This window comes from Perognathus longimembris, chromosome 18 (assembly GCF_023159225.1).
Source record: "Perognathus longimembris pacificus isolate PPM17 chromosome 18, ASM2315922v1, whole genome shotgun sequence".
NCBI lineage: Eukaryota > Metazoa > Chordata > Mammalia > Rodentia > Heteromyidae > Perognathus > Perognathus longimembris.
The window spans coordinates 22957572-22985386 of record NC_063178.1 but is presented as its reverse complement, the minus strand read 5'-3'; the positions used below and the strand labels follow the sequence as shown (position 1 = coordinate 22985386).

The following is a 27815-nucleotide window of genomic DNA, read 5'->3' as shown; positions in this document are numbered from 1 at the left end:
ACTTAGCCTCCTCCATAGCTAGGATTACAGACTGTGAGTCACCTTGCCGAGCTGGGTCATGTGTTTTTCCCCAGGGCTGGCCTCAGACTGTGATCCTCTCACAGCTAGGTTACAGGTGTGAACCTCCGCTGCCTAGCTTGTTTGTTGAGATGGGGGTCATGCACACCTGAGCAGGCCTCAAAACATTATTCTCCTAATCTTTGCCTCTTGTGTAGCAGGTATAAACCTACACACTCAGCCCAGTGTGTGTGTGTGGGGGGGAGTTACTGGTGAATCGAACCCAAGGCCTTCTACATGTTGAGCATTCCACTAATAAACGGTACCCTCCCAACATGTATTTTATTTTAGTTGTACATACTTACAGGTGTTTCTCTATCAGAATGTTTAAGAGGCATCTTCTACAGTGTGGTAATTATTTAACAATAATTGGCTACCTCAGTCAGTTAACAGAAAGGGTGACTCATTTTCTGTTTTTCATTAGACTCTGCTTTCAACTTTAAACGTATTTAGTAACATGGTTCAGAAACTCTGAGGCAATAGTCCTGGTTCTAGAACTGCAATAAACATCGTTACTTCCGTATCAGCTGCCGCTGAGCTCAGTTGGAATCTGGGTTCAGCTAATGCTAAACTATACTTAAGGTCACTGACTGTGGTCAGATGAAATCCTGAAGCAGATGCCTACAGGATACCTTTACTCTAGAAATTTAACATCCATATCTAAACAGATATTCTTATTTATGATATTGATTGCTCTTTTGTCTGTGTGCTGGTACTGGGGCTTGAACTCAGGGCCTAGCACTTATTCAGCATTTTCTCTTATGGCTGGCATTCTACCACACCTTCAGTTCCATAATACCCTCATATGTAAGATTTGGATGTGTTTGCCCATATGAGAAAGAAATCCTTTCAGGATATTGAGCTCCCTGATTTGTGAGATGGAGCCCTCCCTCTCAGTCTTCCCTGGCATGTTAGACGTGACTGGTGATGTAAAGGTGTTAGGCAAGCTTGTTTCTTGTTTGTGAAGAACTAAGCTTTGTAATTATAATTTGATCTAAATAAATATAAATTTTACAGTGGAGGAGGCTAGAGTGTAATATATAAATAGATCCTTAAGAAAGTAGAATACTGGTCTCATGTTTATATCCAGTGCTGGTCTGGACTGTGCAACCCATCTCTTTACACTTCGCAGGTGGCTAGGTTGGCAGACACATGACAGTATGCCCAGCTTTTTTTTTTTTCCCCCTAAGTAAAAAGATGGATTTATTGGAGAAGTTAAAAGTATACTGATCGGCCAGGATCATGGCCCAGACTCAGGAGCTGGGACTGCAACCGTAAAAAGCTATGCCCAGCTTTTATTGACTGAGGTAGGAGTTAATCTGAAAATGTGATCCTCTTCCCAATTAGCTGGAGTTATAGGTGTGAGCTACAATACCCAGCCACCTACTTTAATTAGGAATGTTACAGAAATTATACTGGCTAAAATGGAAAATAAAACAATAAAAGTATATAGTAATTCTGCAAATATTGTTGGATTCCTCTGTGTTGGTTACTGTATTAAGCTTGATGCAAAGATGGCTTACATCTACCATAAACTTAAATAATGGACGGCTGCTTGGTTGGTTGGTTGGTTTCAGGACTATCCCACCATTTATATAGATGTCCCTAACATTGAAGCAGAAGAGACATACAATAGGAAACATATTATTCTCCATTTGGAGGTATAATATTAAATAAGAAGACATGTATCTAGATACTGGTGGCCCCAGTACCAGCATCAAAACACACACACACGTGTGTGTGTGTATGTATACATACATATATATACACATGCATATACTGTATATATACTGCTTCTAGGTATGTATGTCTGTATACACACACACGCACACACACATGCACCCCTCAAGCAGATGAGTCACCTTTTTTTTTTTTTTTTGCCAGTCCTGGGCTTTAACTCGGGGCCTGGGCACTGTCCCTGAGCTTCTTTTGCTCAAGGCTAGCACTCTGCCTTTTGAGCCAAGCTCCCCTTGCGGCCTTTTCTGTTCATATGGTGCTGAGGAATGGAACTCAGGCCGTCATGCGTGCTGGGCCAGCACTCTACCGCTACGCTACATTCTAATAGGGTAAAGACTTGCTTAACCAGATTGTAACTATATATAAAAAGTAGTAGGAAATAAGAGGTCTAGGACAGAATTTTTTTTTAAAACATTTGTGATACAGGCTTTAGGTATCATGTTTGAATTTCCTGTAATTCATGCCCCATTTTTCTGAGAAGGCTAGTAATTTCTAAAAAAGGAAAAGAGGACAAGAACCACTGATGTTAGACCGAGTATTGAAAAGATTAAAGTGTCATTTGCTTTTTTGGTAGGTGAACAGAAAATAGCTAATGTAAAGAAAGGCCTGAAGTCATGAAGTAACATGCTGTGTGACATAGTTGGTGACACTAGACACACTAGGTAAAAAGGCTCCACTATTCTAAGCATTTGGGCTCTAAGGTTAGTAGAAAGACAACTTATGCCAAAGGAAAGAAAAGATAGACAAGTTTTGATATCGAGAGATTTGATATTTTCTTAATCCTGTTACCTACATAGCTTAATTTTGATAAAATGTTGAGTAACATTTGATAATATAATGTGGTAGTTCTTGACAGCTTATCTAAGAAATAAACCCCCAATTTCATCACTGTGACAGTGAATGATGGGAAACAAATTGCTCCAGAATGCGTTCCCTGAGTGATCACTGCCATTGCTTTTGGTAGTGGCTTTAACTACCAGTCCCTACGCTTTTGGTGAAGTAGTTGAATTATTTATTTATAAGATAGGGCTTTAAAATTCTAGAAAAAAATTATACATAAAGATCTTTTTTATATTACTTCAAACTATCTGAAATTGGTGATTTTTTTTAACCACAAAAGTGGCACTTTTATGTGATTCAACCCAATGCATTTAGTAATCCTTTTATGTTCTTAGTAATGTGCTTCTAGTTTATTTGTCTTTAGGGGTGGGCTTGGCGGTGTCCCCTTGTTAGGTTTTAGTGCTCTTATCTATTTTCATAGTCAAGATAATCTTCTGACATTAGATGTGGAAGACATACCATCAGTGAGCTTTAGAGTATTTGTAACATTTCTTTAGGAAACTAGGTCTTGCTTTTATTCAGACATCTGGAGAGGTTTTTGTCAGTGAATTCACAGTAAGTGATTGCTTATGGTTTCTTCTGTCAGCTTTTAGTTTGGATGCTGAACAGCCTGATTATGATTTGGATTCTGAGGATGAAGTATTTGTGAATAAACTGAAAAAGAAAATGGACATCTGCCCATTGCAGTTTGAGGAGATGATTGACCGTCTAGAAAAAGGCAGTGGTCAGCAGGTACAACTCCATTTATGTATAAGTGTGTGCATGCTCATACTTTGTACAAAAGTCTGTATTATATGAAAACAGCAGTATTAAGGGGGGCTATAAGCAAACAGGCTTTGGAATTAGAAAGCATGAAATCATATCTCATCTGTCATTAACCTGTGTAATCTTGAGTAATATATTTTTTAATTTCTTTGTGCCTTTGTCTGCACAGCTATCAATCAGATATGATAAAGATCATAGGATGTTGTAAGAAATAAAATAACGTGTTTAAAGCATGTTATATGAGAGTGGTCTATGAAGCACTATTATATGAAAGTAACACAATGGTTTTGCATTTAGCCAGTCAGTCTGCAGGAAGCCAAACTACTGCTAAAAGAAGATGATGAATTAATTAGAGAAGTTTATGAGTACTGGATTAAAAAGAGAAGAAACTGCCGAGGGCCATCTCTTATCCCATCAGTCAAACAGGAAAAGCGAGATGGTTCCAGCACAAATGATCCCTACGTGGCTTTTAGAAGACGTACTGAAAAAATGCAAACTCGGAAAGTAAGTGACCTTCACAATAATATCGTCTATAAGAAAAATTATCGTAAATAATAAAGTGATTGTTATAATCTTAATTCTACCATTTGTGTTTACAACGTATTTTTAAATTAGGATGAAAAATGTCTACTTACAAAGCAACTTTGTATTTTCAGAATCGCAAAAATGATGAAGCCTCTTATGAAAAAATGCTTAAGCTGCGTCGAGATCTGAGTCGGGCTGTAACTATTCTAGAGATGATAAAAAGAAGAGAAAAGAGTAAAAGGGAACTATTGCATTTAACACTGGAAATTATGGAAAAGAGGTATAATGTGTTTGTCTTACATTGCATTTTATTTGGTAGTATTGGAATTTGAACTCAGGACCTTGCACTTAGGAAGTATGGTTCCAATAACATTTTGCATAGAGTTAATTTTCTAAGCAGTTATCTGTTTTATGGAAATATCTTTTCTTAGTTATAATTAGTAATGTCTTAAATATGTGATGATATTTATACTTTAATTTTACACGTATTCGGTTTTTTCTTTGAAAGTGACAGTAAAATGTATCAGATATTTCCATTTCAAAATCTTGTGCTTCTGTTCTTATTTGAGTTGTGCAAAGGTCTGTTTGAGAGAGAAACATTTGCCAATTCTAAAATTTTTATTATATTCACTTGATATTACTTACTCTTCTATATATTGAATACAGGTTCTCTTTTTATTGCTTCTTGGGATTGAATGTAGGGCATTGCCCATGCTAGGAAGGTTGCCCTACTACATGTGAACCAAATCGCTATTCCCAAAGGCCCCAGATTAACCACTTCACTACACAAGAAGGCTGCAAGCCTCCCTGTCCTACTTGTTAGTCCCTTATCCCCAAGGAAAAGCAGTCCATTTTGTTTTTCTCCTGATGTTAGGGTTTGATCTAAGAGCCTTGTGCTCTTTCATATGAGTTACGCCCTTGGCCCTTTTTTCTTTAGTTTTCTCACCCGCCACACTTACATGTCATACATGCACATACAAGGTACCTGAGAGGCGATAAATATGTTAGCTCAATGTACTCTTTGAATATGCACATTTTGTACTCTGAATATATACAGTTTAAACTTTTTTTTTTCCTTTGTCATTTTAGGTATAATTTGGGTGACTACAGCGGTGAGATCATGTCTGAGGTTATGGCACAGAGACAGACAGTGAAACCTACTTATGCCATCCCCATCATCCCTATCACAAATAGCAGTCAATTTAAACATCAGGAAGTGATGGATGTGAAGGAATTTAAAGTTAATAAGGTGATGACTATGTGAAAACAGTGACAATGGGATTCCATTTTATCATTAGAATGAAGAAGGAAAAATACATGTAAACTCTACCATGGAGAATGCTTCAAACTAATGATTATAGTATGTTATAAAGAAAAGCAGAACTTTGTAATTAAAATTTATCTTTGCAGGCTGAGGATATGGCCTAGTGGCAAGAGTGCTTGCCTCATATACATAAAGCCCTGGGTTCAATTCCCCAGCACCACTTATACAGAAAACAGCGAGAAGTGGTGCTATGGCTCAAAGAGTGCTAGCCTTGAGCAAAAAAAAAAGAAGAAGAAGAAGAAGCCAGATTCAGTGCTCAGGCCCCGAGTCCAAGCCCCAGGACTGTCAAAAAAAAAAGAAAAAGAAAAAAAAATATCTTTCCTTCTATTTTCTCCTTTAAAAGGAAAGATTTTATTACTAATAAGTGGAATATTTTATTAGCAAAGGAGGATTGAGTGTAAATTAAATATGGGAGCTGGGTGCCAGTGGCTCACACTTGTAATCCTAGCTGCTGGGGAGGCTGAGATCTGAGGATTAGGTTTCAAAGCCAGCCCAGGCAGGAAAGTCTGTGAAACTCGTAACTCCAATAAACTACTCAGAAAAAGCCAGGAGTAGCACTGCAGCTCAAGTGGTAGAGTGCTAGCCTTGAGCCAACGAAGCTCAGGAAGAGGGCCCAGGCCCTGAGTTCAAGCCCCAGTATCAGCACTAAAAAAAAAAAGAAAGAAAGAAAGAAAAGAAAATAGAAAGACATTCTCTCCTGTAGTTTCTTTTGTCTTTTATTGGCACATCCATATGTAAGTGTATGGAAAAATGAGAGGTAATTCAGGCATTTTATTTGTTTGTTTGTTTGTTTGTTTGTTTGCTTATTTGTTTGTTTATCTATTTATTTATTTATTTATTTATTTATGGCCAGTCCTGGGGCTTGGACTCAGGGCCTGAGCACTGTCCCTGGCTTCTTTTTGCTCAAGGCTAGCACTCTGCCACTTGAGCCACAGCGCCACTTCTGGCCGTTTTCTGTATATGTGGTGCTGGGGAATTGAACCCAGGGCCTCATGTATATGAGGCAAGCACTCTTGCCACTAGGCCATATCCCCAGCCCTCAGGTATCATTTTAGTAGTTTGTAAGACAGTGCTGTAGAATGGAAATATTTTGACAAATTAGTATGTAATCACATAACTCACAATTTGTGAAGAATAAAATTGGTAAGAAAAAACTAAGAAAAATAAAGGAGATGCAGTCAAATGCACTCTCTTAAAAATATGCATCTGGGGGAAAGTTGTTGCTTTTTTGTTGTTTTTCTCTTTTGTTTGGGTTTTTTTGGTGTGTGTAGAGATACTAAGGTTTAAAGCAGTAACTTGAATTCTCTAGCTTGCTAGCTTGCTCAGCTCATGCTCTACCACTTGAGCTATGCTTCCATTTGTGCCTTTTGCTGGTTATTTGGAAGATGATGGTTTTTTTCACCTTTTCTGCCTAGGTAGTCGTTAGACCAAGATACTTGAGTAGCGGGTTACAGAGATGAGCCATTAGCACCTATCTGATATTTTCTAACTATGTTGGGGAGGTTGATTAGGATAATAGAAGAGTTATTCTCCTTGATAATATAGATGGTTGGGCTCACAAATATTCCTTTTCCTCAGATAATTACATTACCTACAGACATATTTGTGTTTTTTACTTAATCTAAATTTTGTGTTCTGCATTGGTAACTTACTACTCTTAAATTTTAATAGCTTTCCTGATTTTAACATTTTACATTTGTATTCTCCCTCTTTGAACCCTATGGGACTTCAACTCAGGACCTGGGCAGTGCTACTGCTCTACCACTTTGACCTACAGTGTCACGGACTTTCTTGCCTGGGCTGGATTCAAACTGTGATCCTTAGGTCTCAGCCTTCTGAGTAGCTAGGATCCTATTCCATATTGTATTTGTATATTCAAAAAATGTGAGCCCTCCAATTGAACATACTTTAAATTCCTCCAAATTAAGATAGGGTCATTTGATAAGACTCTGTGTAACTGGAACCTGGCAGTCCCAAACTTTTGAATAATGCTAAATTTTTCAATTATACTGAAGAAAAGTCTTAGGTAGTAGAGTGGTCTTAAATTGGTGATGTAGGTGACATTGATGTTAACTTGAATGTTCTTACTGTGGTTACCATTCAAATCTGTCCTGTCAGTACAATAGGAGAAATTATAAATCAGTACTTCATAGCTTAATTAACTTTTCCCAGAAAATTGTAATGCTACGTAAGCTTATAAACTTACACACTAGGTAAGACCTAGTGTTCTTGGCTATTATCTTTTCCTGAAAAATGCAGTTTTTGTCCTTAATCTTTCCTTCCTATTGCCAGCTTATCAGATTCATCCCCCTTACCTGTGCCATCATCTGGCGCTATGTAATTAATGCGTGCCCTTCATCAATTCCATCACTCTAGCATCTAAAGTTTTCACTCTGAATTTGATTCTGGTGTTTCCACTATCTAATGAATTCCTATCTTAGACTTTGAAACTGCTCAGAGTCTAGCATTCAGAAAGCTTCATTTTTCACCAAGCAATTCTGCTTTATTTTTATAAAATCTCAGAATTATGTATGATTTTATTTCTAGCTATATTAACAATTAACTCTTCTTCATGAATATGCAATATACAAATTTTATTTTCTTTCTTTTTTTCCCCTAGTTTTTCAATTGGAAGTTCTCTCTTTTTTTGGCCCCAGTAATGCAGCTTGCACTCAAGGCCTTGTGCTCTCATTTGGCTTTTATGCTCAAGCCTGGCACTATTCTTTTTCTTATACCGCTTTGTTATTGCTTCAGAGTAAGAGGACTCGACATTCCTTTTTTTTTTTTCCCCTTCTCACATTTTCATAGAAAAATTAGAGGAGTCTGTGGTAAATACTGACTTCAGTTAGAGCACTTCAGAAACTGAATCTGTCCTTTTAGTTTAATTGAAGCAAAATATTTTACAGGGCTGTGGTTTAGCTTGTAAGACACGGTCACATTTTCAGAGGCCAGCTTCTCGAAAGACTGTATAAGGTGAACCAGAAATAAACTCTGTCTCTCTTGTGAATATAGCAATAAGCTTCTTTGTCAACTTTTCCCAAAAGCTGAAGTTTGCAGAACATGTTTTCTAATGAATAATTTGTCTTTGTTGCAGCAAGATAAAGGTGATCTTATTCGACCGAAACGGAAATATGAAAAGAAGCCCAAAGTCTTACCATCTTCTGCTGCTGCTCCTCCCCAACAGCTGGGTCCTGCTGCACTGCCAGTCTTTAATGCTAAAGATTTAAATCAGTATGACTTTCCCAGCTCCGACGAAGAGCCTCTGTCCCAGGTAGGCGGCAGGCGGCCACTGGGAGTGAGTGGAGCAGGGCAGGCAGGGGAGGACGGCGCGGGTCTCACCTCTTCCATTTACTTTCTTGAAAGGTTTTGTCTGGCTCTTCGGAAGCTGAGGAAGAGAATGACCCTGACGGGCCTTTTGCTTTCCGTAGGAAAGCAGGATGTCAGTACTATGCTGTAAGTTTTAGATTTTCTTTGTAAATAGCAAATGACAAACTATTTGTCTTTCACTAACAGAAATAATTTGTTTCTTTTTTTCTTTTTAAGCCTCACTTAGACCAAACTGGCAACTGGCCTTGGACTAGTCCTAAAGATGGAGGATTAGGGGATGTGCGATACAGATACTGCTTAACTACTCTCACTGTACCCCAAAGGTGTATTGGATTTGCACGAAGACGGGTTGGGCGCGGTGGAAGGTAAAGTCTTCCGGAATTAGTGGCAAAGGGATAGTTTCAAATTTTAAGTTTAAAGTAAATTCTAAACAGCCCATTAGTTCCTCCTTGGTGCTCTTAGCTGATTTGCTTATTACTGAACTACATTTTTTACTTGGTTCTTTCACTACTGTAGTTCACACAGTGGTATATAGTTATACACACACACACACACACACACACACACATATATTTCTGAGTCCTATGTGGGTTTGCCCAAATAAACTATCAAATGATAGGATTCTAAGAAAAGGCAATAAAGACAACCGTAAATCATGTTTGCACACACTATATTGTGTTAAAAGAAGGGCATGTATGGAAAAACCATAATGAAGTTCTTTGTCCAATTAATATGTACCAAGAAAAAGAAACTGAAAAAAGTTGTTGAGTTCTGGGAGAAAAGATTTAAAAAACTAAGAACTGTTATATTATCTAATATAATGGGTTTTAACTGTTCAGTAAGATTCCCTGCATGACCCAGGATCCAATTGTTCTTCCTTTGTGTGGTAGAATCTTTGATATTCTAAATGCCATTGTGTGAGAGGTTGTTTGTATGGGGAGTTGGAAACAATATGAAAAAGAAAAAAAAAAATTTTGAGAGCCAGGAACTGAAGTAATCAAATTTATACCTTTAAAAAATATTTAATACACTTTTCTTTAGGTTTTGAGGAGTTGGGGAAAGAAAGGAAAATTGTTCTAATATAATCATTGGATAGCTATTTTAAATACACATTTTACATCTTCTTTTCTGTAGGGTTTTACTGGACAGAGCTCATTCAGACTATGACAGTATGTTTCGCCATCTGGACTTGGAAACGCTTTCCTTACCACAACATTCTCCAGTCAATCAGTTTGCCAATACCTCAGAAACAAATACCTCGGACAAATCTTGCTCTAAAGACCTCAGTCAGATACTAGTCAATATCAAATCATGTAGATGGCGGCATTTTAGGCCTCGGACACCATCCCTACATGACAGTGACAATGATGAACTCTCCAGCAGAAAGTTATATAGGAGTATAAACCGAACAGGAACAGCACAACCCGGGACCCAGACATGCAGTACCTCTACGCAAAGTAAAAGTAGCAGTGGCTCAGCACACTTTGGTATGTTTGTCTGTAATGTACATTTCTATAGAATTGTTGCAGTTTTTTCATTTTGCAATATGAAGGTTGAACCTAGATCCTTCTGCTTGTTAGGCAAGTGCTGTACCACTTGAAGAACACCCCAAGTTTTGTTTTTTAGATAGAGTCTTACTGCTTGGTTTGACTTTGAACTTGTGATCCTTCTGCCTCCACTTCCCAATTTACTGAGGTTTCAGACATACACAGCCCAGTCTGGTTGTTTTTTTTTTTTTTTAAGTATGTAGTCTATTATATTCATAGCCCAAAGTTCTATTTTATTTGAATCCTATTCAATAATCCTGGTGCCATATTGTATGTATATAATTATTTAAACATACCCACAAAGAAAGGTAGTTTGTTACTTATTTAATGTGACATTTCTTTCCTCGGAGCAGCTGATGAGCCACAAGATTATCAGTTATAATTGGACTAATATGGAAAGAAAATAGACCCAAAGTTGTTACTGTTTTATGCTTCAATACTCACGTGGTCTGTTTTAGAGACCAGCAAGTCGTTAGGTTTGCGCACATATATGCTGACATAGTAATTTAATTTAGAATGACTTCCCTGAATTATCAGGGAAAAATATTTTAAGATTTATTTTAATATTTTTAGAAACATTCTTATATCTACTTTATTGTTATGCCTACATTGTAAAATATACATAAAATAAATGTTCTCTACTTAATATAGTCCAACAATCTTAACTTTCTAATTTTAAAGTAGAAGCTTGCATTGAGAGGCACATGAGATTATAAAAATTCGATGTTACTACAAATTTTTTCAAGAAATTTAAATTCAGAATTTGGAATCACAAATAAAGCTATTTATCTTCTTCCCCTAACCATCTGTTAAGATTACTATTAGACTGCCTTAGAAATATGAAAAACTTATTCTTAAGGGCCTCTGGTGTTCCATAAACTAATTTACTTGGTCATTACAAAAAAATTACTTCTGTGAAATGGAAGTCATTCAGTTCATTAGAAAAGATATCACATTTCAGAAATCAACTATAGGTTAAGCATATTAGTTACAATTCCTTTAAAGTTAATGATGTTTGTGATTGTTTTTTTAAATATCACCAAAAGGCCAGTTTCTCTCTGCTACATGGCATTTTTTTCAATGCCAGAACTGGGACTTGGACTCAGTGCCTTGTGCTCTTTTTATTTTTTGCCAGTCCTGGGGCTTGAACTCAGGGCCTGAGCACTGTCCCTGGCTTCTTTTTGCTCAAGGCTAGCACTCTACCACTTGAGCCACAGCGCCGCTTTGGCTTTTCCTATATATGTGGTGCTGAGGAATCGAACCCAGGGCTTCATGTATACAAGGCGAGCACTTTACCACTAGGCCATATTCCCAGCTCTGCCTTGTGCTCTTCATTGGCTTTTTCTGTCACAGCTGGGGCTCCACCACATGAGCCATGCCTCCAGTTCCAGCTTTTTGTAAACTGGTTAACCAGATAGAAAAGCCAATCAAATTTATCTGGTTACAAACTTCAGTCCCCGGATCTGAACCTCCTGAGTACCTAGAATTATAGACCAAGCCACAAGCACCCAGCTTTACTACATAGCCTTTAAAATCAAAACGAAGAACTCTTTGATATGAAGGCTTATATACAATGTGAAAGTAGAGATTTTGAACATAAAAATTTGTAATACCTTTCCCTGAAGATTAAGCTTAGTTTTTAAGAAAGTAGCTGTGTTCCATCAATTAACATCTTCCCTGTCTTATAAAATTGAGAAGCTGAAGTGTGTGACTATCTTAAAGATTTTATTATGATCAATCTTTTTTATGTAAATTATTATTTTTTTCTTTTGGCCAGTCCTGGGCCTTGGACTCAGGGCCTGAGCACTGTCCCTGGCTTCTTCCCGCTCAAGGCTAGCACTCTGCCACTTGAGCCACAGCGCCGCTTCTGGCCGTTTTCTGTATATGTGGTGCTGGGGAATCGAACCTAGGGCCTCGTGTATCCGAGGCAGGCACTCTTGCCACTAGGCTATCTCCCCAGCCTATGTAAATTATTTTGATATACTATTTAAAAGGCATATCAGTATCAGTTGAAAAACTTCCTTTGTTTGCCAACGATTATTAAAAGTGAAACACTACCAAAAGTTAGCTTTAAAAAAAACCCCAAAACTTTAGCAATCTTGTGATTTTCTTTTTAATAATTTCCCTTCCCAAAATATGTAATGTTTTTAAAGGAAATGGGTTTATGTACTTACTTTCCTGTTGTACTTGTTTGTTTTTCCAGTCCTGGGGCATAGACTCCGGGCCTGAGCACTGTCCCTGGCTTCTTTTTGCTCAAGGCTAGCACTCTACCACTTGAGCCACAGCGCCACTTTGAGTTTTTTCTGTTTATGTGGTGCTGAATAATCAAACCCAGGGCTTTATGCATGCAAGACCAGCACTGTACTGCTAAGCCATATATTCCCACCCCTGTACTTGTTTTTTAATTAAATTTTGTACTTTCTGTATCGAGAGAACAGATGCCCACAAACATAGCATAGTGCTGTTGACTCTTTCATATTGTGAATATTTTAGAGATCTAAAGCTTTTTTGTGTAAATAAATTACAATAGTTATACGTGCATTTAGTGCAAATTAATTCATCTACAAGGTCTCTGGGGTGGGGGTAAGAGAAAGCTTAGTTGTTACATCATTGGGGATTCTAAATGCAGATCTCCTGAAAGAGAATATGTTTTCCAGAGTGAACCTAAATGGGAAGAATGAATCGTTTCACTATTTGTTCTCAGTGTCCCTGTCCACTTTCCTACTTCTTCCATAGGTTAAACATATCAATCATTGTAATTGTAGTTTTAAAAATGAATTCTGTAGATTCAGCATGGTCCCCAGGATACAAAACAAACTTCATCTGGTCCTTCAACCAAAGGACCCCTGATGTGCTCCGTGCCATAGGAAATACTGCTTGGGTTGCCATTGTCAGATAAGAGATTTGCTTAGTATTTGAGAAGTGATTTCTACCCTTAATTTTGACCATAACCAACTTACTTGTTGTGTTAAATTCCAGTCATAGATCTACTTACTTACTAAGTACAAGGATTATAAATTAGCCATTTCTTGATAATTTAGTTATTGTTAAAAATATTAAAACTTCTATTTTAAAGAGACACAACAATGCCCTCTGAGTTGAATCCCTTTTCTAAGTAAGGTTTTATTTATCTGCTCTCATTTTTATTTTATTTATTTTATTTTTATTTTTTGGCCAGTCCTGGGGCTTGGACTCAGGGCCTGAGCACTGTCCCTGGCTTCTTTTTGCTCAAGGCTAGCACTCTACCACCTGAGCCACAGCGCCACTTCTGGCCATTTTCTGTATATGTGGTGCTGGGGAATTGAACCCAGGGCCTCATGTATACAAGGCAAGCGCTCTTGCCACTAGGCCATATCCCCAGCCCTCTGCTCTCATTTTTAAATAGAATTTCAACATGAAGATATCAGCAGTAGTTTGAGTTGCTCAAAACCTTGCCTGCTTTCCAGTTTTGACCATTTTACAAAGTTGTGGAGCCATCAGGATATCCTGATGTTGGGTAGCCTCTCAGGCTGATAGCATTGAGAGGTTAGACCTTTGCATGCTGAGCAGGAGAAGAACACTGTTGAAGAACTCAGGAAGACATGTATTTAAAATTTCTAACAATAGGTTAAATTATTATTAAAGATCATTACTAGATATAGGATTAACTGTTGGATAGTTTCCAAATTGATGTCTAGTTTTTTTGTGGTCTGTTTTTAAATCTACAATAATACCTTTGAAAATTTCAAATTTGTTCTGTGAATATCCATTTTTTGTGGGTTTGAGTTGGAGGGGTACCAAGTAACAGAATTAATGCCTTTCTTTGGAATTAGAAGGGCTTCCCCCGCGCGCCCCCTCCCGCCCCCGTTCCTGGGTTGAACTCAGGGCCTAGGTACTGTCCCTAAGCTTCCCTGTGCGCAAGGCTAGCACTCTAACACTTGAGCCACAGCACCACTTCTGGCTTTTTCTAAGTAGTTTAATGGAGATAAGAGCAGACTTTCCTGCCTGGGCTGGCTTTGAACCAGGATCCTCAAATCTTGGCTTCCTGAGTAGCTAAGATTACAGGCATGAGCCACCAGCATCTGACTTAGAAGGGACTTTTTAAAAAGTGTTCTTATGTAATTCAGAAATGCTAGAAAGCAAAATGATTTTTTAAAATACTGATAGGCTCAGGACCTTAATTCCTAGTTTCCAATAATAATTTCATTAGCATTACAAGATCACATGCTACAGACTTATTTTTGTAAGTGAATAGAAGATTTTTGGTGAGATCATTATGCTTTAAAGCATCTTGCTTTAGATCTTAAAATGTGTGTATGTGCAAATATAAGGGCTTGAGATCAGGGCCTTGAAGCTTTTGCTTGTCTTTTCTGCTCAAGGCGGCACTCCACTACTTGAGCCACACCTTCACTTCTGGCTCTTCTGATTTATTGGCGATAAGAGTCTCACTGCTGTTTATGTGGTGGCTGGCTTTGAACCAGTATTAACTCTGCAAGGTCTTAATATTTATTCCAGTGTTTCAAAATTGAGGATTTCTTCACCAAGGAGAGTGAATTTATCACATAGCATCTGTAGCAGTCCAGAACACCACCTACAGTAAAATGCACTGGTGTCAGTATGCAGGAATAGGCATCCTAACAGCAACATTTGACTGCAGTCCATCTTGTTTAGGTCATCCACAGCCATGTGAGTTCAGATCAGCTCACAGCGTGCCATCAAGCACTACAAGAAATAGGTTTTCAGGTTGATGAGGCCTTGTGAACCTTATTGATTCAAGTAGCTGTGTCACTACCTAGAGTCATTTCACTTTGTATTTCCTTTTTGGGGAGTTTGGGGAAGACTTGAACCCAGGGTCCATGCACTGCCCTGAAGTTTTTTTTTTCCTCAATGTGAGCACTCTACCATTTTGAGCCACATCTCCACTTGTGGTTAATTGGAGGTGAGAGTCTCACCGCCTTTCCTCAGATCTCAGCCTCCTGACTAGCTAAGATTACAGGCATGAGCCACCACTAGCGACTTCAGTTTGTATTTTGTTAAAGTTACCTTTCTCCTACGTTAAAATAATGCTCTGCCTGTATACTCCTCAAAGAAGCTGCTAATTCAAGGGTGTCTCTTCGAGCTTTAGGGTGTTCTGCTAACTCAGGCTGGGTTTAAAGTGGTTTCTCTCCCTCTGAGGAGCTGTCCATCGTCCCGTCCCGTCCCCCCCGCGCCCCCCCCCCCCCCGTCCATCCGTCCGTCCACACCTCTGTTGACGCACTGCAGCTGCACCTGTCACCCAGGAGCTCAGGCTACGCTGGTATATCCCGCAGGGCTGGATTCCTAAAGCCAGAACATTCCAAATAGGTTCATACTCCAGAAGAATTAGCAACTTCTAGCTTATGCTTAAATATTTCTGATGAGGGAGAATTTAACTTTCTAGATCAAATCATTTCAGATTTAGAGATATATTGTTCATATATTTGAATCAAAAGCTGCCTCCTTAATCCTAAGCTTATAGTTTCATATATTCTGAAGCATACTGAATAAATAAGCTTGTTCTTCAACATCATATTGTCCTTCAGTTATTTAAAGTCCTGTCATGCTATTTTTCTTCGCCCTAGCTCCCTATTAAATATGCCCTCTCTCCCCCATACCAGAGTTTAAAGTAAGGGCCTCACATTTGCTTATAGTGCTCTACTACTTAAGCCATACCTCTAGTCTGGCTTCTTGCTAGACATTTTGAGGGTGGAATCTAGTGAACTTCTCTGGGCTCACCTTGAACCTTGAGCCACAGGCACCAAGTCCCAGTTAAATAGTCTCACCAGTTAATCACCACCCACATAAGATTCTTTGTCTCTACATAAACTCTTGTTCATTGGGTGCTGTGTATATAAGGATTTTTAAAGCACTTGGCTCATACTGGTGATAACAGCAAAAAAAAAAAAAAAAATTGAGTATTTCTTTTCTTTTTTTTTTTTTTTTCTGGTCCTCAGGCTTGAAGTCAGGCTTGAGTGCTGCCCCTGAGCTGCTTTGTGCTCAAAGCTAGTGCCCTACCACTTGAGCCACAGGACCACTTCTGGCTTCTTCTTTTTTGGTAGTTTATTGGAGATAAGAATCTCAGGGACTTTTCTGCCAGGGCTGGTTTCAAACCGCAGTCCTCAAATCTCAGCCTCCTGAGTAGCTAGGATTACAGGTGTGAGCAACCAGGCGCCCAACTGAGTACTTTTATATTAAATCTAAAATCCATTTCATTGTAAAGTTAAAGTCTCATTCCTTTGGTTTTGTGTGTTTGTTTTCCACTACTGAAGGTCTGTGTGGTCTCAGAACTGTCTTCAACTCTATGTGAGGTTACTGGAGAGAAAGGTCTTTCTTGCACTCAGATTTTTTTTATTCTGTGAAGTGGATCTGATTCTTGATTTGGCTATCTGTCTGTAATAGCCAACTTGCCTATCTTTTTGTGAATTACAAATGTGACTACCACACTTGGGCAGGAAGTGGATGTACAACTAAAAACTTTCTGCTTTGATATGCCAATACATAGAGATGGGGGGGGGCGGTATGGCCATTTTGCCTTTTCCATTTATTATATGGTTAGACTTTTGAGTTATAATTACCATTAGTGATTCTGGATTTTCTGGAATAAATAATAATATAAACAAAATTCAGATTGGATCAGCCCAAATTTTCTACCTTAGCTTTTGTAGTAATAGTCCTTATCCATTCTACTCATTCACACAACTTCTTGGATTGAGGGGTGTGTGTGTGTGTGTGTGTGTGTGTGTGTGTGTGTGTGTGTGTGTGTGTGTGTGTGTGTGTGTGTGTGTGTGTGTTCGGTCATCTTGACTTGAACTCAGGGCCAGGGTGCTATCTCTGAGCTGCTTTTGCTAAAGGCTAGCCCTCTCTGAACCAGGGCTCCACTTCCGACTTTTTTGGTGGCTAATTGGAGATAAAAGTCTTACAAATTGTCCTGCCAAGGCTGGCTTCAAGCCGTGATCATCCTGACTAGTTAGGATTAAAGGTGTGAGCTACTGACCCTGGCTTAGACCGGGATTTTATGTCTTAGAAGAAATAATAATTCATCTCTCAAAAAGACCTTAATGCTTACCTAATTTAACCTCTTTCCCATTTAAGTAAGATAGTCCCAACAAGTTAAGTAACTTGCTTATGGATACTCTGTTGGTTATGTTACATTTGAGGACTAAATAGACTAGAGATTTTTATTGCTTTCGCTACCAGTCCATCTCCTGCTTGTTGTGTGTCATTTACCAATAATACCCAAGCAAAAATATGTAGAATCCATAGCAATATCAACAAAATAGATTAAATAAAATGATTGGTGACTGATAAACATTAGCTACATTTTTATTTCAAAATTTGTATTGAAAAGAAATTTAGCAGTGAAATAAACTCACCAGACTCTTGAAAAATCGGGTTAAGATGTTAATATAAGGCAAAATAATTGGAATTTTATTCAAAATGTTTTCTTTTTTATCAGTCGCAGGTCTTGAACTCAGGGCCTGGGCCTTGTCTTTTGAGCTATTTTGCTCAAGGCTAGCACTCTACCACTTTGAGCCACAGCTTTAGGTTTTGGGTGGTTCATTGGTGATGAGCCTCACGACCTTTCCTGCCTGAGTTGGCTTTGAACTGCTATCTCAGACTCTTGAATAGTAGCTCTAGGAGTATAATGAGCCACCAGCAATTGGCTAAAGCTATTTCTAAGAATATTTCCCCTCATAGAAATGAAGTCTCCAAATAAGTCTTTACTGAATGCCCAGTTATTGTTTTCTACATATGAAATTACCTAACCTTCCAAAGGCATTCTTTTTTAACGGAAAACTGCCTACTAAAAGAGTCAACATTATACTCAAACTTAGGAAGTTGAAAGTGTGTTGGTTAAAAACACCTAATAAACTAACGATTCTTGGATTTTAATATTTGCTTTTCATCACTTTTTTTAAAGATAAATGTGTTAGTTATGACATTGTGTCAGAGCAGCATTAATTATAAATTTTCTCCTGGTTCTGACCAAAACACATTTCTATGCTATGGAAGTTTGAGTGTTAATAGTTACCCCTGTGTCGGTGTTAGAAATTGTCCGAATATAGTAAGTCTTTTCCTGAAGATTTCAAGTGTCTGGATTATAGACAAGGCAGAAAAAGGAGCTCATCAAAGGACAGATACCATCTCAACAGATTTGTAATACACATATACACACAAAAAAAAGAATAGCATTTTTCCAGCAAGTTATATTTTTGCTCTGATAGCCTAAGAACTTATTCAGCTAAAGAGCTTGTGTAGGCAGAAATAGCTTGTAAGACTTTATGAAAGTTTCCTGATCCACTCACTCAGAATATGGTGGAATTTGGTACCCAATCATTTTCTAGTTTCACCAGGTAGAAACAGTATCTTGGGGGATAGTGAAAGATTTTTCATGAGTTGTAAGTGAAACTTATAAAACTTCATTGAGGTGGTATTCTAACTAGAGGATCAGAAGTTAAACAACAAATTAGGTGCCAGTGTTTTAAAAGCATCAAACTTTAGATTAGGAAAGTTGCATGATTGATATCTTCCCTGGCACCTACAGATGCATGATAACTTTTTTGTTTTATTTTATTTCGTTTTATTTTAAAATAATTCTTACTCAGACATCAGCTTCTTAAGGAAGCCTTTAAAGTCAGATGTATTGTGGATGTATGTGCTTTTTTTTTTTTCCTTTTTTTATTGGCACAAAAGAGAAAAAAAAGGTTTCCTTTTTAAAAACTGCACACACTTTTTGGGGGTAATAAATGAACATTTTTTTGTTTGTTTTTTTTAGAACTGAGCTCTCCATAGACAAACATAAGTAGCATAACACAGTGTCTTTCCTCAGACATCATTCTGTACAGTAAACCAACATAAACAACTCCGTTCTTATTGACTGGATTTTTTCCAGGTGGGTTAATTGGGTGGGGAAAAGTAATCTTAACAATTGGAGCCTCTTTTCTTCCTGTTAAGCTTAAAAGATAAGTTCTTTAAAAAGAAAAAAAAGGGGGGTAGTAAACCAGCAACCTTTACCTTTGGAGGAAATCTTTAATGAAATGTAAACGTGTCGAAATTAGTATTTGTATACAGAGCTACTAAGAACCATCTGAATGCATTGGGAAGTAGTACGGATAGAAACCAAATGGCAATTACCAGATTTGTTCTCAAGCTCAGTGCAAAGTGAATTGCAAGTCTGTGGATTTTTAAAAAAGCTGGTGTTACTTTTCTACAACTGTCTAGCACAAGTGTCACAGCTTTATAAAAAACAATGGTGTTGAAACTTGGGAAGTGAGCAGTTAGTTCTCTTTCCTTTTTTTTTTTTTTTTTTTTGTTTTGTTTCCTAGTGTCATTCCTGGAGCTTGAACTCAGGGCCTGAGTGTTGTCCATGAGCTTTTTTGCTCAAGGCTAGTGCTCTACCACTTGAGCCACAGCTCCACTTCTGGCTTTTTTCTTTTTTGGCAGTTAATTGGAGATAAGAGACTCACAGACTTTCCTGCCCAGCTTGGCTCCAAACCATGATCCTCAGATCTCAGCCTCCTGAGTAGCTAGGATTACAGGCTTGAGCCACTGGCCCCCCGGCTAATGTTTTTCTTTAAATTGAAGCCACTCTTGTTAGATGTAACAAAAAATACTGAAGTTTTCCTTTGGAAGTGATCTTTTAGCATGACCACAAGCCTTTATCAAATGCTTTATTTTGCACCCAGGGTGGGGGGGGATGAATGCTGATATGTTTAGTGTTATAAGGTACATGTGCTATCTGTGTGGTTTTACAAAATGTTTCCTCATTTTATGTTCAGCATTTACAGCCGAACAATACCAGCAACATCAACAGCAACTGGCACTAATGCAGAAACAGCAGCTTGCACAAATTCAGCAACAGCAAGCAAATAGTAATTCCTCCACCAACACTTCACAGGTGAGGGATTTGTCTGTCTTATGATTATCCCTCATTGTTTCCCACCAGAGTTCATCTCTAATTACCAACTGTTGTCATAGAACCTTGCATCTAACCAGCAGAAAAGTGGCTATCGCCTGAATATACAGGGTTTAGAAAGAACAATGCAGGTGAGTATGGAAGCTGTTGCCTCTGCTCCTTATTTTAAAAAGTTAAAAAGTATAGTTAAATGAGATGGAGACACTGCTTCAAGTCTGACCTGTTGATGTAACTCCTTGGTATATATATATATATAGCCCCATGCAGTTCATTATCTTGGGCCTTCTACTTTAAAGAAAAAAATTAATAACCTGTTTTACTCTTGAAAGAGATCATTCTTAAAACTAAAGCATGATAAATTTTAGCTGTGTAGATACATTTTGACTTGAAGGGTGAGATTTGAATCACTAAACATCTTGAATGGAACTTTTATTTTGAAAAACTCAAGGGGCCTATCGTTTAAGGCTAAACGATAATGTCTTTAAGCAATGGGTGCAAGTGAAGTAAAGAAGCTTCCATAGTGATTCACTATATGTATCTGCAAATCACTGAAATGTTTTGTGAGCATATTTCTTGCCCAACTTTTTGTCTTGGACATTTGCTATATATACATTGTAAAGGGCTCATTTGGGGAGAAGTTTTTTATATATTATTTATTACCACATATGAAGATCAAAATTCAGAACCTTTGGGTTAGACATTCCTCCAGGTTATGACTGTCAAAAGAAATGAGATTTCAGTGGTCTGCCATTTTCATTTATCTTCAAGCTAATTTTGCTTTAATATGAATTTGAGACTACTTTATACTGATGAGGTTTTATTTGTATTGTCGTTTTAGGGTTTTGTTTCTAAGACTTTGGATTCCGCTAGTGCTCAATTCGCTGCTTCTGCTTTGATGACATCAGAACAGCTGATGGGATTCAAGATGAAGGATGATGTGGTGCTTGGGATCGGAGTGAATGGTGTCCTTCCAGCCTCAGGTCAGCAGAAAGCCAAGTCCATTTCCACACAGCCAAGCTAGATTAAAAACAGGCATTGGTGCTCACGCCTGGAGTCCTAGCTATTGGAGAGGCTGAAATCTGAGGATCAGGTTTGGAAGCCAGCTGGGCAGGAAAGTCTGTGAGACTCAGATCTCCAATTAATTACCCAAGAAGCTGGAAAGTGGAGCTGTGGCCCAAATGGTAGCATGCCAGCCTTGAGCAAAACTCAGGCTTTGAGTTCAAGCCCCAGGATTGGCACCACCACTCAAAAAAGAAAAAAGATTATGTATTTTTATATAGGTATATTTGTATTTACTTTTTATGTAATATACAGTATATGTTAATGTGAACCACAACGTGCACATTGCTTAGACACTTCTTTCTTTTTGTCTCTAGGAGTATACAAGGGCTTACACCTCAGTAGTACTACACCGACAGCACTTGTACATACAAGTCCGTCAACAGCAGGTTCAACTTTGTTACAGCCTTCAAATATAACACAGACTTCAAGTTCCCACAGTGCACTGAGTCATCAAGTAACTGCTGCCAATTCTGCAACAACTCAGGTTCTGTTTGGGAACAACATCCGATTAACTGTACCTTCATCAGTTCCCACTGTAAACTCTATTGCCCCACTAAATGCTCGACACATACCTAGGACTTTAAGTGCTGTTCCATCATCTGCCTTAAAGCTGGCTGCTGCAGCGAACTGTCAAGTTTCCAAGGTCCCATCTTCATCCTCTGTAGATTCAGTTCCACGGTAAGGAATCACATTACCAATTTACACTATGCCGAAAAGTTTTTAGAAGTATGACATACAACATATCCTCTGACATTATGTTTTTAAAAACGTGTAAAGTTATTACAAAGATGATCTACAGAGGGGTTATAGTTACCTAAGTCAGGTAATACGTACATTGTTTTGGACAGTGTCATCTCTTCCCTCATCCTCCCGGTTTTCCTTGTCTTTTATATATTAAAAATGCACTCAGGGCTGGGAATGTCGCTTATCTGTAGAGTGCTTGCCTAACATGCATGAGGTCCTGGGTTCAATTCCTCAGTACTACATAAGCAGAAAAAGCTGGAAGTGGCGCTGTGGCTCAAGTGATAGAGTGCTAGCCTTGAGCAAAAGAAACTCAGGGAGTGCCCAGGCCCTGAGTTCAAGCCCCAGGACCAGCAGAAAACAGCAACAACAAATGCACTCTGAGCTGGGCACCAGTGGCTCATGCCTATAATCTTACCTACTGAGAAAGCTGAGCTCTCAGGATCACAGTTGGAAGCCAGCCTGGACAGGAAAGTCTGTGCGAAGCTGTGGCTCAAGTGGTAGAATACTAGCCTTGAGCACAAAAGCTCAGAGACCACCTAGGCCCAGGGCTCAAGTCCCAGGACAGATTAAAAAGAAAATGTAGCCAGGTGCCAGTCTGTGGCCTACACCTATAATCTGAGTTAACACAGGAGGCTGAGATATGAGGATTGCGGTTCAAAGCCAGCTTGGGCAGAAAAGTCTGTGAGACTCTTAACTCCAATGAACTATCAGAAAACTGGAAGTGGCATGTGACTGAAAGCGGTAGAGTGCTAGCCTTGAGCTGAATTGGTCATGGACAGCGCCCAGGCCCAGAGTTCAAGCCCCACAACTAATCAAAAAAATGTAATCAGAGGAAGCAAAGCACTTGGGAAACTAAAGCAGGGGAATTGCTGGTTCCAGCCCCTGGCTACATAAATAGTACATTTAGGACCAGAGGGAGCTGTGTGAGCAAGTCTCCGATGGGAAGGAGATTAAACAGATGCAGAGAAGCGAATGGACTGTTCTAAGAACACTCAATCCTTAGAAAATTCGAACTCTAATTTTCTGATTACTAGTTCAGTAGCTGTCCCACTCATTTGTATATAAGGACCTTGACTTTAAAATCTATTTTAAAATCTTAAAAAACAATGTTTATATAGTAGAAAATAGAAACTGCCAAACTTAGGTAGTCTTTGAACATCCAGGTCACTTTTTTGTTGTTTGTTTGTTTTTTCCAGTCCTGGGCCTTGAACTCAGGGCCTGAGCACTGTCCCTGGCTTCTCTTTGCTCAAGGCTAGCACTCTGCCACTTGAGCCACAGCGCCACCTCTGGCCATGTTCTATATATGTGGTGCTGAGGAATCGAACCCAGGGCTTCATGTATATGAGGCAAGCACTCTTGCCAGTAGGCCATATCCCCAGCCCCCATCCAAGTCACTTGGGTGTTTTATTGTAATATAGTTGACTGTGCAATTCATAGTTGATGCCAGTTGATTTCTGATTGTGTATTCTTTATAATAAACTACAAGGGTATGCATTCCTCAAGTGCTCTCTTGTCCTAAATGAGCCACGTTTCTTCCTGTTATTAACAAGGAATTAAACTTCATAACGGAAAGAGAATCCTCAGTCGCTGCATTTCTGTGTTACAGAGCTCTAACTGCTTGGCCTTCTTTCCTTTTTTCTCCAGGGAAAATCATGAATCAGAAAAGCCAGCACTGAACAGCATAGCAGACACCACAGTGGCGATGGAGGTGACGTAGCTTCCTGGGGAGTGGAGCGCAGCCTGGGGACGTGATTAGGTGCTATGCATCAGTAGCATTTTGGATGCAAGGGATGATGGAATGCAGCACATGCGTTTCCGGGGCAGCTGTGGGGACTTGACAGCACTGCTCATCTCCCATGCTTCAATTTTTCTTTCTTACTGTTAATAGGAAAAAAATCAACATCTGTAAATTAAGAATACAGCAATTATCTGTACAGTACTGCATATTTGTAATACCCTTGTATATATGTTACTTGAATACAGAAATGTTCATTTGTGATGCTTTGCACTTGGGGGCGGGGGGTGGGAGGGAAATAAATTGCAACAAAGAGTGTGAGATGTGAGATTGTATAGAGATGAAGTGTCATCACATCATGTGCATGGTGCGGAACCTGCTGTTTTATCTATTTATTGTGCCGTGTTTACAGGTTTTTGTACACTGTACCTTCATTGGTTCCTGTGCTGTAGTAAATGTGTTAGGTAGCTGTGGACTCCTTGGTATTTTGTAAATGGTATAACATAACTTGCTTCCCCTCTGGGTCCTTGAGTTTTCTGTGTATCATGTGAAAAAAAAATGGTGACATACATACAGAATTTTACAAAAAAAGAAAAACAAAACAAAAAAAAGGCATCAGTTTTTTTAAAAATGGGGAATGTACTGTTAAATGGGGATCTTCCTGGTCTACTACCATTAGGACAAGTAACAAGCTAAAAATGAAGTCTCTTGAATCTTCCCATCCCCACTCGCCCACCGAGCTGTGGGCGGTTTCTGGTACTTAAAGCACTAATGTTATGTTGCTGCTCTACAAACAGCCCACTAGTCCCATTTCCTTCCACACCAAAAAGTGTTCAATCAAGTATGCAAATGGAGTCCTTACAACTGGAGTTTATGTTGTCTTGCCCTTTTTTTAGCACAAAAAATGTACTTTTTTATTGTCGAATTGTTTAAAAGACTTCATTCTTTACTTGTTCTTATAAAAAGGATATAAGGGAGAAGAATGCAGTAATTGCTGTACGTGTATCATCATTCCAGTATCTTAAAAACAGCCAGCCAGCTTTTTTCCTTTTAAGATTCTCCAGAAGGCTGCAAGGCCAGAACCACAAATATCGGGTGCCTTCCTTTGGAAATATTTGACCTCTCTTCTGTGAAGAGAATGGTACTTAACAGACTACTACTAGTGCTTTGTCAGTACCGAAGTCTGAATGCCCAGTCCAATGGCATACATTATCCTTAAGGTTTTTAATCCCACCTGGAAAAATTGTGATAGAATTCTCACAAAATAAACCCAGGGCATTACATGTTGACAAACTAATGTGTAGTGGTCTTTTGCTTTTATTTTCAACCCAAGAGCTTCTGTGTGGCTTTCCTTCCAATCATTCAGTCAAGCTGGGAGGTGGGAAGGGAAGGGATGGATGGGGAGGGAAGACTTCAAGTTCATTTTCTCAACAATCGTTTACTGCCTGGCTTCCGTGTGCCTGGGACTATTTGAGGTCCTACAACGGTAGAAAACATCTGCTCGCCTACAGGAGATTGTGTCACTGGGGGAGAGAAAGAAAGAAGGCAGTATTTTAAATGTGTCATGGTACATACCAGGAAGGGAAAGGCAATACCTATGTGTGCTGGAAGTTTCTAGTTGGGAGCCAATGGAGGGTGGTGACACTTTGGTCAGAGAGCTGGAATGAGGAAAAAAAAGAGGAAAGGTAAAGATGACCTCAGCACATTGGATCTTAGCAACTCCCACCATTGAAGGCGCCTGGAGAGGTAGGTTGGGGGCAAGATCCCAGGTTCAGTTTGGGATAGTTTGAGATACCCATTAGGTGTGCTGATGGGTAAGCAATGGCATAGAAAAATCTGGAGTTTGGAGGAGAGGTTGAGCTGGAGAGGTTTTCTTTTTCACAGTTCAAGTTTAAGAAAAATGGATTAGGGGCTGGGGATATGGCCTAGTGGCAAGAGTGCCTGCCTCATACACATGAGGTCCTGGGTTCGATTCCCCAGCACCACATATACAGAAAATGGCCAGAAGTGGCGCTGTGGCTCAAGTGGCAGAGTGCTAGCCTTGAGCAAAAAGAAGCCAGGGACAGTGCTCAGGCCCTGAGTTCAAGGCCCAGGACTGGCCACAAAAAAAAAAAAAAATGGATTAAGCCCAAAACAGCTGACAATGATAGGGTGTTTTAGAAGTAATATTATGTTTATAAACCTTTTCTGCCTCAATGGGATAGGCATCCAATATAGACAACTATTTTATTTTTATTTTTTGGTGCCAGTCCTGGGGCTTAAACTCAGAGGGCCTGGACACTGTCCCTGAGCTTCTTTTGCTCAAACTTGCTCTCCACCACTTGAGCCACAGCACCACTTCTGGGTCCACTTCTGGGTTCCTAGTGGTTAATTGGGGCTAAGAGTCTCATGGACTTTGTTGCCCAGGCTGGCTTTGAACCATGATCCTCAGATCTCAGCCTCCTGAGTAGCTAGGATTACAGGCGTGAGCCACCAGCATCCAGTTTATAGGCCCTCTTTCCTTCCTTCCTTCCCTTCCTCCTCTCCCTCCCTCCCTCTCTCCCTCTCTTTTTCAAGGTTTGTATTTAGGACCACTCATCTTCTCCAGCATGACTGCTGAGTGGTGGCTTTATTCCGATCTCACTGCAGTAACACATTATACAAACTTGAATGGCCTCAAACAATAAGAATGTATTGTCTCACTGTTGCAGAAGGCCAGAGTAAATTCCACTGTGTTGACATCAGGTGTCATCAGGGTCACAGGTCTTTCAGAGAAGCTAGGGAACAATTTGCCCCTTGCTTTTTCCTGGCTTCCTGGCATTGCTTGTGCATGGTGGCATTTCCAGGATCTCTGCCCTCTGCTTTTCTCTTAGGCCGATGTGTTGATGGCACGTGCACACACACACGCACATGCACACACTATTCACAGATGAGAAATCAAACGAGAAGTAAGGCTGCTATGCCCCCAAGAACTGCAATAGTGACTGTCATAGTTAATAAATATCTGTTGGATCTGTGTGCTATTTGTCTCATTGACCTGTTGCTGACATGTTCACACTTTTTTCTGTCTGTCTTGGGGCTTGAACTCTGGGCCTGGGTGCTGTTCCTGAGCGCTTCAGCTCACTTGAGCCACAGCACCACTTCCTGTTTTCACACTTTTGAACATGGTAAAACCTATTGAAAGGATCCATCCCCAGAATACTAGTATGTAAAATACATGCAAGCAGGCCGGCTGTGATAGTGAGAATTACTTTCCCATTTGGAACAACCTACCTGGGCAACCCAAAAGAAAGCAAAAGGAAACATAGTAGGTAGATGAACCACATAGAAGATCACATCATGAAAATATTCAATGTTAATGGATTAAACAAGCCATTTAAGAGACATGAGAAAAACAGCTCTGTCCCTGGCTTCTTTTTGCTCAAGGCTAGCACTCTACCACTGAGCCACAGCCCCACTTCTGGCTTTTTCTATATATGTGGTGCTGAGGAATCAAACCCAGGGCTTCATGTATATCAAGCGAGCACTCTTGCCACTAGGCCATATCCCCAGCCCCCATGAGACTCACCAAAAAGCCAGAGTGGAGGTGTAAGTCAAGTGGCAGGACGTGCTCAAGGATAGTGCCCAGGACCAGAGATGGAGCCCCAGGACCCCCCCCCTTCCCCCCTGCAAATTGTCGTGTCTTGATAGAATCATTATGACTCAAATTCAGTGTTACCAATACAGTATTATGAAGAGATGAGCCTTTAAGAGGTGGTAGCCCCAAGTGTCAGCTTCTCCTGGGTCATTGTGGTGGAGGCTCGCAGTAGCACAGTGGCTTGGTCCTGTACTCGACCCTCATGCTTCCATCATGGAGGACGCAGTGCTCTTCCCACCTGCAGGACTCAGCCCACGCCTTCACGGTGACTTGTCCCTTTCTACATCTGTAAGGAATAAATCACCTCAACTTTTTGTTTTGTGTTGGCTCTGGGGCTTGAACTTGGGGCCTGGGCACTGCTCCTGAGCATTTTTCCAAGGCTAGTGCTTTACGATTTGGCTTTTTTGCTGGTTAATTGGAGATAAGAGTTTCGTAGACTTTCTTGCCGGGCACACTTCAGTCTCCGCCTCCTGAGCGGATCACAGGCATGTGCCACCCACACCCAGATTCAGGTAGTTTGTGGTAGTAGCACAATGGACTAAGACACCTCCATCTGTTAGCCAGGCAGCTGATGAGAGACTCTGAACATTAATTGAGAGAAATCTACAGAGTTTAGATTAATA

At 39.6% G+C, this 27815-nt stretch overlaps 1 protein-coding gene and 1 long non-coding RNA gene across 4 annotated transcripts in view; both read left to right on the top strand.

Annotated features, from left to right (window-relative positions):
* The window catches only part of Epc1 (enhancer of polycomb homolog 1), a 60172-nt gene extending 35299 nt beyond the window's left edge, over positions 1 to 24873 (top strand). For 2 of the 3 annotated variants that reach the window (XM_048367910.1, XM_048367911.1), the window contains exons 3-15: positions 3221 to 3366; positions 3697 to 3903; positions 4056 to 4204; positions 5014 to 5173; positions 8343 to 8519; positions 8612 to 8701; positions 8792 to 8940; positions 9710 to 10062; positions 19899 to 20017; positions 20098 to 20166; positions 20874 to 21015; positions 21412 to 21775; positions 23486 to 24873. In XM_048367910.1, the coding sequence (XP_048223867.1) occupies positions 3221 to 3366; positions 3697 to 3903; positions 4056 to 4204; positions 5014 to 5173; positions 8343 to 8519; positions 8612 to 8701; positions 8792 to 8940; positions 9710 to 10062; positions 19899 to 20017; positions 20098 to 20166; positions 20874 to 21015; positions 21412 to 21775; positions 23486 to 23558 (2198 nt within the window). In that variant the 3' untranslated portion in view covers positions 23559 to 24873. The remainder of the gene's footprint in view (positions 1 to 3220; positions 3367 to 3696; positions 3904 to 4055; positions 4205 to 5013; positions 5174 to 8342; positions 8520 to 8611; positions 8702 to 8791; positions 8941 to 9709; positions 10063 to 19898; positions 20018 to 20097; positions 20167 to 20873; positions 21016 to 21411; positions 21776 to 23485) is intronic. The other variant, XM_048367913.1, reaches the window with a different exon arrangement.
* On the top strand, positions 25 to 1283 carry LOC125367263. Its single transcript, XR_007214031.1, has 3 exons — positions 25 to 211; positions 1080 to 1088; positions 1273 to 1283. It is a non-coding gene; the product is annotated as an uncharacterized LOC125367263 (long non-coding RNA).
* Positions 24874 to 27815: the final 2942 nt, after the last annotated feature.